Here is an 11,770-nt window from a genome sequence, read left to right as displayed (position 1 = left end):
GAGTTGAAGGGAATAAACGCGGAAGAAATATGAGTATATACATCGAATTAAGTTTCAGTTGTAACGTTAATTTATGTCGAAATATTTAGCTTAATAATATTTAATTTCGATTGGGTTGAAAATCCATGTGTTTATTACTTATTTAATATATAACATTATTTCGAGACCGATATCAGCTATGATTTATAATCAATTGCAAAATTTTTGCTTATTAATCTGAATCTTTCATGAAATTGTGCCTTAATTCTGTATCTGTAGCAGGAGATGTTAACTGAGACATTAAATGGACTTTTAAGGATAGAAACTTGAATGGATGAATGTAGTTGAACATTTATTCAGTGAATTCAGTGAATGAAAATTTGAGCTTCATATAAGTATCATTACTTCATTTTAATGTTATTTAAATGATTAAATGGCCAGGGGTAAATATTTGAAGACGTGTTTCAAGTCTTACATCTATAATAGTTCAAATTGGCAGTTGTCAAATTAATGAATGCAAAGAAAACTAAATATTATCTTATAGGTATATACTTAGCTATGTTTTTAGGTGTCACAATCGAATCATTAAATTTGCAAAAATTACAAACATCTCACTGCATTGTAGCCAAATAATACAGGTCTTAAGCCGTAAATGTTATTCTTCAATTATCGTCGCGTTTATGACTCAGTGCCTTGGTATACACCATTCATAAAATAATTCGTGACGAGCTAACACTTCAAATTTGGAACGAACAATTTTTTAGAACTACGTAAGCTGTTAGGAATCAAATTTCGGAATGTTTCATATTATCTGAAAAATTATCTTTGAACGTAAGTTTACCCATAAAGGGATCAGAGCATCGTCTACCCCTATGTTTATCTAAGTTGAATGGTCAAGTCACGCCTGGAATAATCAACTATTATAATTGAACCCCATTTGCCGAAGGATCTTCCGAACGAAATGCTGGCAGTTGTTGAGCAGGGCATCGAACGGACTGCTTATTATCGCCTTAAACTCTTCTTTCAACACTGAGATAAGATCATTTACGGTGTCTAGCTTTTTGCTCACGCCAAGACTCTCTGAACATCGTGTCTGCAGGACGGAGAAGCCCTTTACACGGTCTTCTTTCATTGATTTCTTAATGACCGCATCCGCCTGAAGACTCCTTTGCACCAAGATGCCCTCTGCATACCTTTCAAAAGACCAATAAGCTCGCCCAATGCGTATGGTTACAAACATATGAAAAGCATCGAAGATAACGCTGAAAACGCTGCCTTCGATTGGAGACTTCTGGCTGCTCTCCAGAGGAACTTTGTACACATCAACAGCACCCAAATCTTCACCGTCCACCTCGGCACAACACAACATTGTTTCCCACAGCTGATCAGGCGATATTTTGAACACTTCTCCTGTTTCTCGCTCTGTTCTCGGGTCGAAGAAGATCGTCGAAGAAGAACCTGAGAAAATATCAGGAGAATTGATCTTTTGGACTTGCTATTCTTGTTTTGTGATCTACAACTTTAAAATGAAGATGATAACCTCAATTATGGGGTACAATTAATTTATCAAGAGGAAATGATGTGAAGATTGTCAAGGTCTATCGTAAGACTTTTTTTGTGAAATATACTTGCGATTCTGAAGCGTGTGTGGCGAAGCATAACAAACAACGGAAATTTTTCGATAATTGAGCTCGATGAATTTCTGACACAATATTTTTATAAATATCGTACAAGGGATATCATAAATGAGCTTTATCGCACTATTAAGAATTAAAAGTACAAGGCATTCGTCTTCGTTCGTTACATTTGTTATTACGCAACAAAATTCCCGCGGTAGAATCTTCATTACATGATGTAAAAATTGTAATCAATCGTAGGCCTTAAATCATGGCCGCTCATAAGTCTGAAAATTATAACCACCAAGAAGCAATAAATTTAATTTTAGAACTCACCTCCACCGAGAGCGCGGCTCGATGAAATGTTCACCGATTTTCCATCAATAATAAAACTGAAGCCACTGATGCCGTCACGAAACTTGTGATTTGATGAACTTTTTGAGAGCAGCAATGAACTCAAAGAACTCACAGCAAACATCTTTCTTCTCGGTGGCAGCTCTCACTTCAGTGGCCTGTAATATAATGAATGAGATCAATGAGACACCAAATTAAGTGACTCGAGAGGGAGATAATAATGTGCATATTAACTATAATTAATATAATATTTTAATAGGCGTCAGTTTAGCCTGTAATATATTGAAAGAGAACAATGTAAGTGGAACCTCAAACGAAATTTGAAAGGGAGATGATTATTAATTTGTACTTCAAAATTGTTGTGACTTGAAAGCGAGGAATGAGGTAATATTTTAAGGACATGGGATTTCTTGGGATTCATTGCAATTTGAAGCAATATAACAGACGAGTTTATAGAGACAAAGATTTAGGAATGAACAAAGGCAAGTGCAATGAATAACGAATAAATATATTGTATTGAAACATAGTTTAGGAATTATTAATCAAGCTTTGAAATGAAGCAAGAAAAGATTATGAGAAGACAGGAGAGAAACACATTTATTTTGGGCTGTTACTATTGTTATCTATAATATATACAGGACATCATATCTCAACAACAAGTTATTGACAAAGTTCGCCACGTCATACAATTTATAAATTTTCTGTGGTTAACGTAAGGATGATAAATTTTAGGTATATTAATTAATTTTTTTATTATAGTATCAATACATAAATTATATTTTTGTCTATCGACATAATTAGCTTTGTATATCTTCATCAATTTTGGTATTAATTCTGAAAGAGGTAAAATATTAATATGGCTTGTTGAATAGAGTAACTTTGATGGGAAAGTTTGGGCGCCGAAGCTTTATCATCGCGTTTGATTCATCGAAATGCCAAAACACAAGTAGATGACAATAATTTTTTTTTATGATTGATTTTACAAAATTATATCCCGCAATTTACGCGATTTAAAAATTCATAATTAAAGACGGTGTAATGATTGACGAAATTCGAATTATTTCCGGTTGCATTATTTTTTTTTGTTACTACAATGGATATTAAGTTTGTCGCGGTATTGTCAACAATTGAGACTAAATTCGCAATTATCTTGATATTATATTCAAAGGCTGCGGAACTAACTGCGATATAGTCGTTTTGAGCCAATATCGTGGCAATCATCATAGTTATTAGTAGCCGTTTTAATGGTAATTTTCAAGATTGCCATGATATTTACCGTTGTTGAAGTTATAGAAGTTTTTCGAATGCAGTAGTTATTTTTATGATGAATCTTCTGTTTCAGCTCAAAATTCATGAATTGAAGCACAAAACCTCACTCAAGTAAACATAAGATTATTTCGTAAAATTTTAAATCAAGTTAGTACAAAAACTTAACGAGGAACACTCACCAAAATCGCAGGAGAAGTTTGGCCAGCAGACACGTCAACCTTCCTTGCTGAAGTGCAACCTGCGACTGAACTCTTGACTGCAGATGCTGCAGGATATATAAGGTGCAAGCTGAGGTTGTGCACTCACAGTGCACAACCCTGAACGATTTCTTTGTTCCCCTCGGCGCCTCCCTCGAGTTATGAGTACGAGATCATACATTCGGAAAATTAATGGGGCATATTGTCCATATTGTTGTGCACTTCCTTCACATAGATCTGATACACAGTTACAATTGATGCACCGTGACGTTAAACTAATACACCGTTACATTCATTCAAATATTTTCGTCACGAACACGTTTCTTACAGAGTAGCCAAAAATGTCCCTTTCTTACGCAAATGAAATGAAATCTCAAATAAAATCCTTCAACGTACACCGGCACGTTCAGTGCGTCCGCTGCCAACTGATCGTTCTCGGGATCGCGAACGTTCCTCGCCCAAACTTTATTGCCCAGCAACGCGGAGTCCTGCCGTTGCTGTGAACTTTACAATAAATTAACTTAATGTCTTTTTGCAATGCACTGTAACACATCAATAAGTTCTGAATAATAGAATTGCCTTTATCTTCAATGATTATGGGTTTGTGAATGCAATACAACGATAAATCAAGTTGATGGTAGACGCTAGTAACAGTCGGCAACTGAGGGGCAAGATAGGGAACTAGCTTTTGTTGGCAAGTACGAATAAACAATTCATGAAAAATAATTACTAAAATAAAATTATCTGTCTGATACCGACAGGGAAGAAATATGAAACGAGTAGAAAAATAGTATGAGCAGCAAGATAATTTTTATTAAATTCATTAAATGGGAACAAAAAAATTTTACACAAGTTAACGTCGGATCATTTCTACATAATTGTAACCGAGATTATCATTAAATAGAAAAACGAGGAAAACGACGCAGAAAGTCGAATAAGTTTCGTCATTCAGGAAGGTTGAGGATTAGATGATGAAAATCCCCCGAAATTTTTGTACGTTGATATTATATGACTCCTGAAGAACCAGGCTAAATCTGTTTACTCCGATGTCATTGACAATGTCTCCTTCAAAAAGTTTGCTTTTTCGAAATTTAATAATTTCTGAACATTCTGTTCGGCCTGCGCAGTTTGAGGTGTGTGGTTTCACTTTAATTGTTAGTATAAAAAAGTACCGAACCATTCGTCATAGCGAACCTTCTAGTCCGGACGCTTCAACCATAACATGATGCAATGGCGGTGGCCGTAGTTCAGCGGAAGTCAGACGTTTTGTTTCGTTGGAACGCCATACAAGCGCATTCTAACTATGTTTAATCTCAGAAGAGCAGAAAATGTTTGCTCTAATCATATTTTTAGCCTTATGTAACAAATGCTCTCAATTACAGTAAATCAGTCAGAAAAAAAAACAGAGTGAACAATTTGTTGCTAGATTTATAGCTATCCGCTGGAGCTAATTTTTCCAGCCTCATGCGCTGAAAATATGCTAAATTTGGAATACGTTTAGATCTAGAGTCACGAAGTGCTAAGTCTCCAGAAGCCCAAAGCAAAAGTTTCGCAGACATATTATCATCTCAGAGCAATATTTAGGAGAAATTATAAACATTATGGTTGAATTATAGAAACAACAAATATCTTGATAGCCAATTTGCAAAAGTGTCAAGGTGAGCGTATGGCAATATTAGCAATAACTCAATGAATAAGATGAGAAACAATACGTTTATACAAGAACATTCAAGGCATTGTAAACTAGTAGGCTTACTTGTCAAAAAGATTCCCTTATTTATAAATAGGAAAATGTGTCAACTCTTTTGCAAAAATTTATCTTGTAACTTCTCATCAATCAAATTCACCTTGTGCAATATGCACGAAAAATAGATTCAAATTGCCGAATAAGTTTTCTAATAAAAACTCGTCACCAAGTGGAACTTGGCGGCTATGAAACAAGCGCACCTCCTCTAAAGATAATTTATTCACTTTAAAGCGCTAAAAATTCTGTTAAAATATCTGGACCAATATCAATCAATTTCACAATATCTGTTAAAATATCTGTCCGCCATCAACACCGTGAAGCAGACGTGAGCATTTGTCTGCAGCAACCGACGACTCGTTTGCTTCCTTATGGTCATAGCCTTGATCATGACATTCACTGGCAAGTGAATTTCATGTTGTTTTGGTCAGGCTAGGCAAATTTTGGTGTGTATATGTTGCAGTAAGCTTATGTATATTTTGCATCAATAATACTTGCATTAAATGAACGTTTTTTTTCGTGAAAGATTGTCCTTAGTTCTAATTCCATGGAAGTATTCGCGAGGAAATGGTCGTATTCAAATAATTGTTGTCCTAAAAAATGATTTATTTGAGATAACGTCCTCATAATCGCCATTCATACTCCAAGACACTATCCAAATATGAATAACTCAGCTGGCCCCGATTGATTGTGAAACTCTCATACGCTGCTGTGAAAATCCAACCTGGAATATATTGAATGTGCTGTAATAAGATAGTTTTGTACAATGGACAATGATCAACGATAACTATGATTCTTAATCAAGAATGTGGAGCCACATTTTTCTTCGCATCGTACACCATACAGCCAGCGCACTGCTTCTCTCATATATGTCTCTTTTTATTCAAATTCATTCCATATATGATGTTTCCCTTCCAAAACATGCAATTATTCTGCACCATGAGTTGTAGAAATGAGTTTTACTATTAAAGAATATACGTCACGTTACAGAAACGCACTCCATCNGCTTCAGTTTGGCCTGTAATTTAATGAATGAGATCAATGAGCCACCCAAGTAACACGAGAGGGAGATAATAATATACATGTTAATTATAATTAATAAAATATTAATAGGCGTCATTTATGCCTGTAGTGTAATGAATGATATCAATGCCAAATTGAACCTCCGAGGTAACTTGAAAGGAATATAATAATATGCGTATTAATTATTAATAACATAGTATTAATAGGCGTCATTTATACCTGTAATATTTTAAATGAGAACAATAAAAGTGAAGCCTCACAGGTAATTGAAAGGAAGAGGATTATCAATTTGCATTTAAAATTTTTAGTGATTTTAAAACGAGGCATAAGGTAATATTCAGAGGACTTGAGATTTTTATAGGGATTCATTTAAATTTAAATGCAATATAACAGACGAGACTATGGGAACAAAGAAAGAATGATTAAAAGCGAGCAGAAAGAATGATGAATGACTGTATTATATTAAAACATAGTTCAAGAATTGTTTCAAGCTATGAAGTGGGGTAAGAAAAGATTATATGGAGAAGACAGAATTGAAATGCATTCATTTTAAGTTGTTAATATGGTTATCTTTAATCTATGTGGGATATCATATCTCAACAACGAGTAATTGAGAACGTTCGCCAGGTCATAGAGCTATAAATTTTCTATGGGTAACGTAGAGATGGTAAAGTTTATGTTTATCAAAATTTTGGTAATAATTTTTGAAAAGGTAAAATAATAATAGGACTCGTTGAATAAAGTAATTTTTATGGGAAAGTTTGGGAGCCGCAGCTTCGTTATCGCGTTTGATTCTTCGAAATGCCAAAACACGGGAAGATGACAATGATTTTTTTCGATGATTGATTTTACAAAATTATATCGCGCAATTTACGCGGTTAAAAAATTTAAAATAATAGACGGGGTAATAATTGACGAAATTCTAATTATTTCCGGTTAATTAATTTTTGTGTTACTGTAATGGATATTAAGAATGGATATTATGTTTGTCGCGGTAAATGGATATTAAGTTGTTAACAATTGAGACTAATTTCGCAATTATCGTGATATTCTTTTCAAAGGCTGCAGAACTAATTGCGATAGTCGTTTTGAGCCAATATCGTTGCAATCATCATAGTTATTAGTAGCAGATTTAATGGTAATCTTCAAGATTGTAATGATATTTACCGTTGTTGAAGTTATAGAAGTGTTTCGAATGCAGTAGTTATTTGTATGATGAATCTTCTGTTTCAGCTCAAAATTCATGAATTGAAACACAAAACCTCACGCAAGTAAACATAAGAATATTTCAAGAAATTTCAAATCAAGATTGTGCGAAAACTTAACGAGGAACTCTCACCGAAATTGCAGGAGAAGTTTGGCCAGCAGACACGTTAACCTTCCTTGATGAAGTGCAACCTGCGACTGAACTCTTGACTGCAGATGCTGCAGGATATATAAGGTGCGAGGAAAACTTATCCACTCAAGGAAAATAAACTCGGTTGCCTGGCACAATATACTCGGTTGCCTGGCACAATATACTCGGTTGCCTGGCACAATATACTCGGTTGCCTGGCACAATATACTCGGTTGCCTGGCATAATATACTCGGTTGCCTGGCATAATATACTCGGTTGCCTGGCATAATATACTCGGTTGCCTGGCATAATATACTCGGTTGCCTGGCATAATATACTCGGTTGCCTGGCATAATATACTCGGTTGCCNACCAGCATGATACATACATAATATAAATTACAGAATAAAACTGTACGAAAGATTTCGGTGTAATGTTGTCAACCTCAGCCTGTTACTAGTGTCAACATGTTTGTTGTTACTTGTTAAGTTGTTACCAGTTACCACTTACAGGTATTTTTAGCGCATTTCCTCATTTATGGAAAAAATTCACTATTGTGCTTGCCATGTCCGTCTGTCCGTCTGTCTGTCTGTCCGTCCGTGACTCCACGTTTTCGTCGACGAGAAAATGCGCTCTCTATCACTCACTGCAATGAGTACTGAGTTTTATTTTTTCATGTTTCAGTTTGCTTACAGTTATTTTTACACAGTTATTTTTATGTTTCACCTTCCCTACATGGATGTCTACTTTTACTTTAATCTACCAATCTCAAAAATAATCCACATATATATACAAATAAAAGACCTTCTAAGAAATAACTCTATAAGTGGCATCCAAAAAATCGAAATGTGCCAGATTGTTGTTCGAATCAATCCTAGTGTAATACCAATTTCTAAATAGAAACGAAACATGATAGAAATGTCTGTCACAATGTATATTTTCTTGGTGGCACAACCGAATCAATTAATCTGCTGGGCTTGTAGGTAAAACGGAAATAATTATTTATAATAAATGAATGTTTCCTTAAGTGTTTTTTTTCGCTGATAGTTTAGCATAGACACTGTAAATCAAAACAAATGAACTTTTAAAGAAAGAAAAATATGAATGCATAACATTTATTTAGATTATTTGTACGCCACATGAGACGAAAATTTTTCTGTACGAAATTTTGGCAGTTGTCGAGCAAGACGTGGTATGGACTATTGATTATTGTTAACTTGGAATCTTCCTTCAACACTGAGATGAGATATTCTACGGTTTTTAGCTTGTCGATCAAACTGAGAGTCGGCGAACTTGTCGTTCCCAACAAAGAGGAGCCTTTTACACGGTCTTCTTTTATTGATTTCTTACACAACAGCGTCCAGAGAGAATTCATTGAATTGTCTAGCAATTCATTGATAGATTAGCTGATAAATTAATATCGGCAAGATTGCCGGCGGTCTAGCAGAGCAAAATTGGAGCAGGGAGTTGCGAGTTTGAGACCGCAACAAGCTGTCAATGTTCTGCGATGTTAATTAAGAATCGGTGACATCGATTCTATGAATTTTGCCTCAAAGAAGGTTGTGGACTTTTTCATTATTTGGACTACATTATAGTAATTGGAGTATCTACTACGACATTGAGCAGCCGTCTCAAGACCAGGTATCAAAGTATTACAATCGAGCAACTTCATCTCAAAATCCGCGATGAATTCAACAGGCTCCGTGACGCTCCAGACAACGTCCAACTAAAAGAGACTTGCACTGTCAGAGTAACGCGCAAGCATCGTGATCTTGCAGGGGCCCGATATCATCCAACCGACAATAGTTGAAGCCCTTGGCCTATACTTTCAAAAAATTTAAGAGATCGTAAGTTCATCAGCCAATCATTGATGGCCTTTCGAGCAAAATCCACCAGTCATAGACAAGAAAATAGAGCGTTAATACTTATGTTAACTTAGCGAGTTTTGAAAGTATGGCCCCTTATCTCCACGGATTGGACTCCAGCATCCATCTCATAACTACCGGATTTTCTAAGCTTTGAGATTGTTTCGGAGTTATTTTCACGGTTCAAAATTTTCTTGTTGTATCATATTTACGTGTATCGTGTACTTATTTTTACCAAAATTTGTTTATTCAATGATTCCAATAACTTGAAAATGAATGTTGTTACATAATATTGATATTACTCCCTTGTAATATCAATATTATGTAACTCGTTAATAAATCGATATTACTCCCTTGAACCTGCATTTTGATCAATCAACGTCATCTGAAGAATATTGTTCGACCCTGAAAATTTAATCAACGAATTCTCTGGCCATTAAATACCCGTGCTTAAACAAGCTTATTCTGCCATCTAATATATATCCAGCACAATTAAAGTGCATATTTATGAATATGCTTTCTTGTTACAGGTCCTGCTTGAAATAAAATAACATATAAAGCAATGCACCTAAATGGAAAGTGTCAGCTCGCAAGACTAGGGATCAGGAAAGGAGCCAATCACTTTGAAGGTGCCTGCAAGATGAACGTCGATCTTTCATTGGTTTTTATCGAGACAACCAATGATGACCTAACGTCGTTAATATATTAAAATTACTTCCTACAACCTGCATTTAACCCATGGTTGAACAATATAAGGTTGACCCACGAGGATTTCCGTCTTTCAGTTCAGCTTTCTTGTTACGTCACGTAAATCGAGAAACGTAAACAAACCCGTCATTCCCATGACTGATTGGTTGACTGGTTTGAAGACATTTCAGTGATTGGTTAATGCTCGTGACGTCACTGAGATCAGTGACGTCACATACGAACAACGCAATACATCCGCAAAAATAGGCTTCTGATGGGTCAACCTAATACTAGTTCAACCATGCATTTAACCAACGTCATCTGGAGAATTTTTCTGAACCAGAAAATTTAAAAATGTATATATATAAACAATTTTGCAGATTCAGACAAGCTCGTCCTTGAACGTCCGGGAGGCTTCTGCCCACTGCCATCCGCTCGAGGCTAAAAGTTCAATCTCTGTTCAGCTTGCAGGCGCGGTAGGCCTGGCCAAGCCAACTCTTGCCATTTTCTCAGGAGACCATAAATTCGGCAAGGCGATTCTAACTAGTCACTGATTTCGTTTGGGTGGCCAAGCAGACCCAGAATAACACTACCCAACTAAGGCGAGTCTGCCGCTGAGGCTGAAGCGTACCCCAAATTTTGTTAGGGTAGCTATAGCCGGCCGTAGTCCACGCGCTTACGCACGCCCCTAATAACGTTATTTGGTATTTGCAGCACTAACATGGTATTGTTGCGATGTTAACGCGGCATAAACTGGAATGCATGTGTAACTACTGCCGGCACGTATGTACGTACAGTGTGGTTAATCTGGGAGCGAGAGCAATGAGGTTGCTTCGATTATGAAATCGAGTGTTGATGAACACAACCACCCAGAGTGCATGGGTATATTATATACAGCGTTGTTTGCCTCATGGGTTTCACTGGGTTTATGCCTCGCTGGTGTTGGCTCTTGAAATCCTTCTCTCTTTGGCACAGTGCTGGCTCAGTTCACATAGCATCGCTTGTTGCATTTGGTTAAAATTATGCAATTCTTTTATCTCTTGCAACGTATTTTGTGAGATTTCATTAGTTTGCTTTTTGGGAGTGTATGGATATTTTGATATTTAATGTTGTTTTTAATGTTGGATATTTTGATAGTACAATGACTTATTTGTGAGCTCCAAATTTTCGCGTGCAACTCGTTTTCGTAGATACCAGTAGCGCTTCTTTCGATTTGAAATCGATTTTCACTATGGCAAATTTGTAACTTTGATGATAATAAATTTGATTGTCAACTTTCAGTGTGCTTGAACATAAGAGTGAAATAAGGGTAACGGTAAATCAGTTTTTTTTATTCGTAACAACTGACTAATTATTATATTGATATCTTTCGGAGTCAGATCAAGCAGAAGAGATTAACTTTTTGCGAGCACCGGGATTGTGAACGAAGGTCGGGTAGATCCAATTTAACAATTCAAGATTTAAAATATTTCGTGCGAAGTCAATTCTTTATGAAGCTTGTTTGCCAGCAATCTTTCCCACGTGCTGTTCAGTCAAAATTATTTAAAGTCATTCGAATTTGCTTAAGGAACTTTACTGCGGAGGCAAAGTAGAATTTACAAATTTAATTTTCAAATCCCTAATAAAATGTATTTATTCACTTTTTACAATGTTTCCGATTAGCGATGGCAATACAAGGGAAGAAATTAAATCAAATAGAG

General features: G+C 35.9%; 1 protein-coding gene across 1 annotated transcript; it reads right to left on the bottom strand.

Annotated features, from left to right (window-relative positions):
- Positions 1–314: 314 nt before the first annotated feature.
- On the bottom strand, positions 315–3,919 carry LOC108668777. The gene is made up of 3 exons (XM_018156031.2): positions 3,398–3,919; positions 1,932–2,107; positions 315–1,437 (listed from the first exon to the last, which is right to left on the bottom strand). Exons 2-3 carry the CDS (start codon positions 2,071–2,073, stop codon positions 893–895), a joined length of 687 nt encoding a protein of 228 aa, XP_018011520.1. The 5' UTR covers positions 2,074–2,107; positions 3,398–3,919; the 3' UTR covers positions 315–892.
- Positions 3,920–11,770: the final 7,851 nt, after the last annotated feature.

This window comes from Hyalella azteca, unplaced genomic scaffold (genome assembly GCF_000764305.2).
Source record: "Hyalella azteca isolate HAZT.00-mixed unplaced genomic scaffold, Hazt_2.0.2 contig13936, whole genome shotgun sequence".
Taxonomy (NCBI): domain Eukaryota; kingdom Metazoa; phylum Arthropoda; class Malacostraca; order Amphipoda; family Hyalellidae; genus Hyalella; species Hyalella azteca.
The sequence above is the reverse complement of the archived record's forward strand: the minus strand, read 5'-3'. Positions and strand labels throughout refer to the sequence as shown.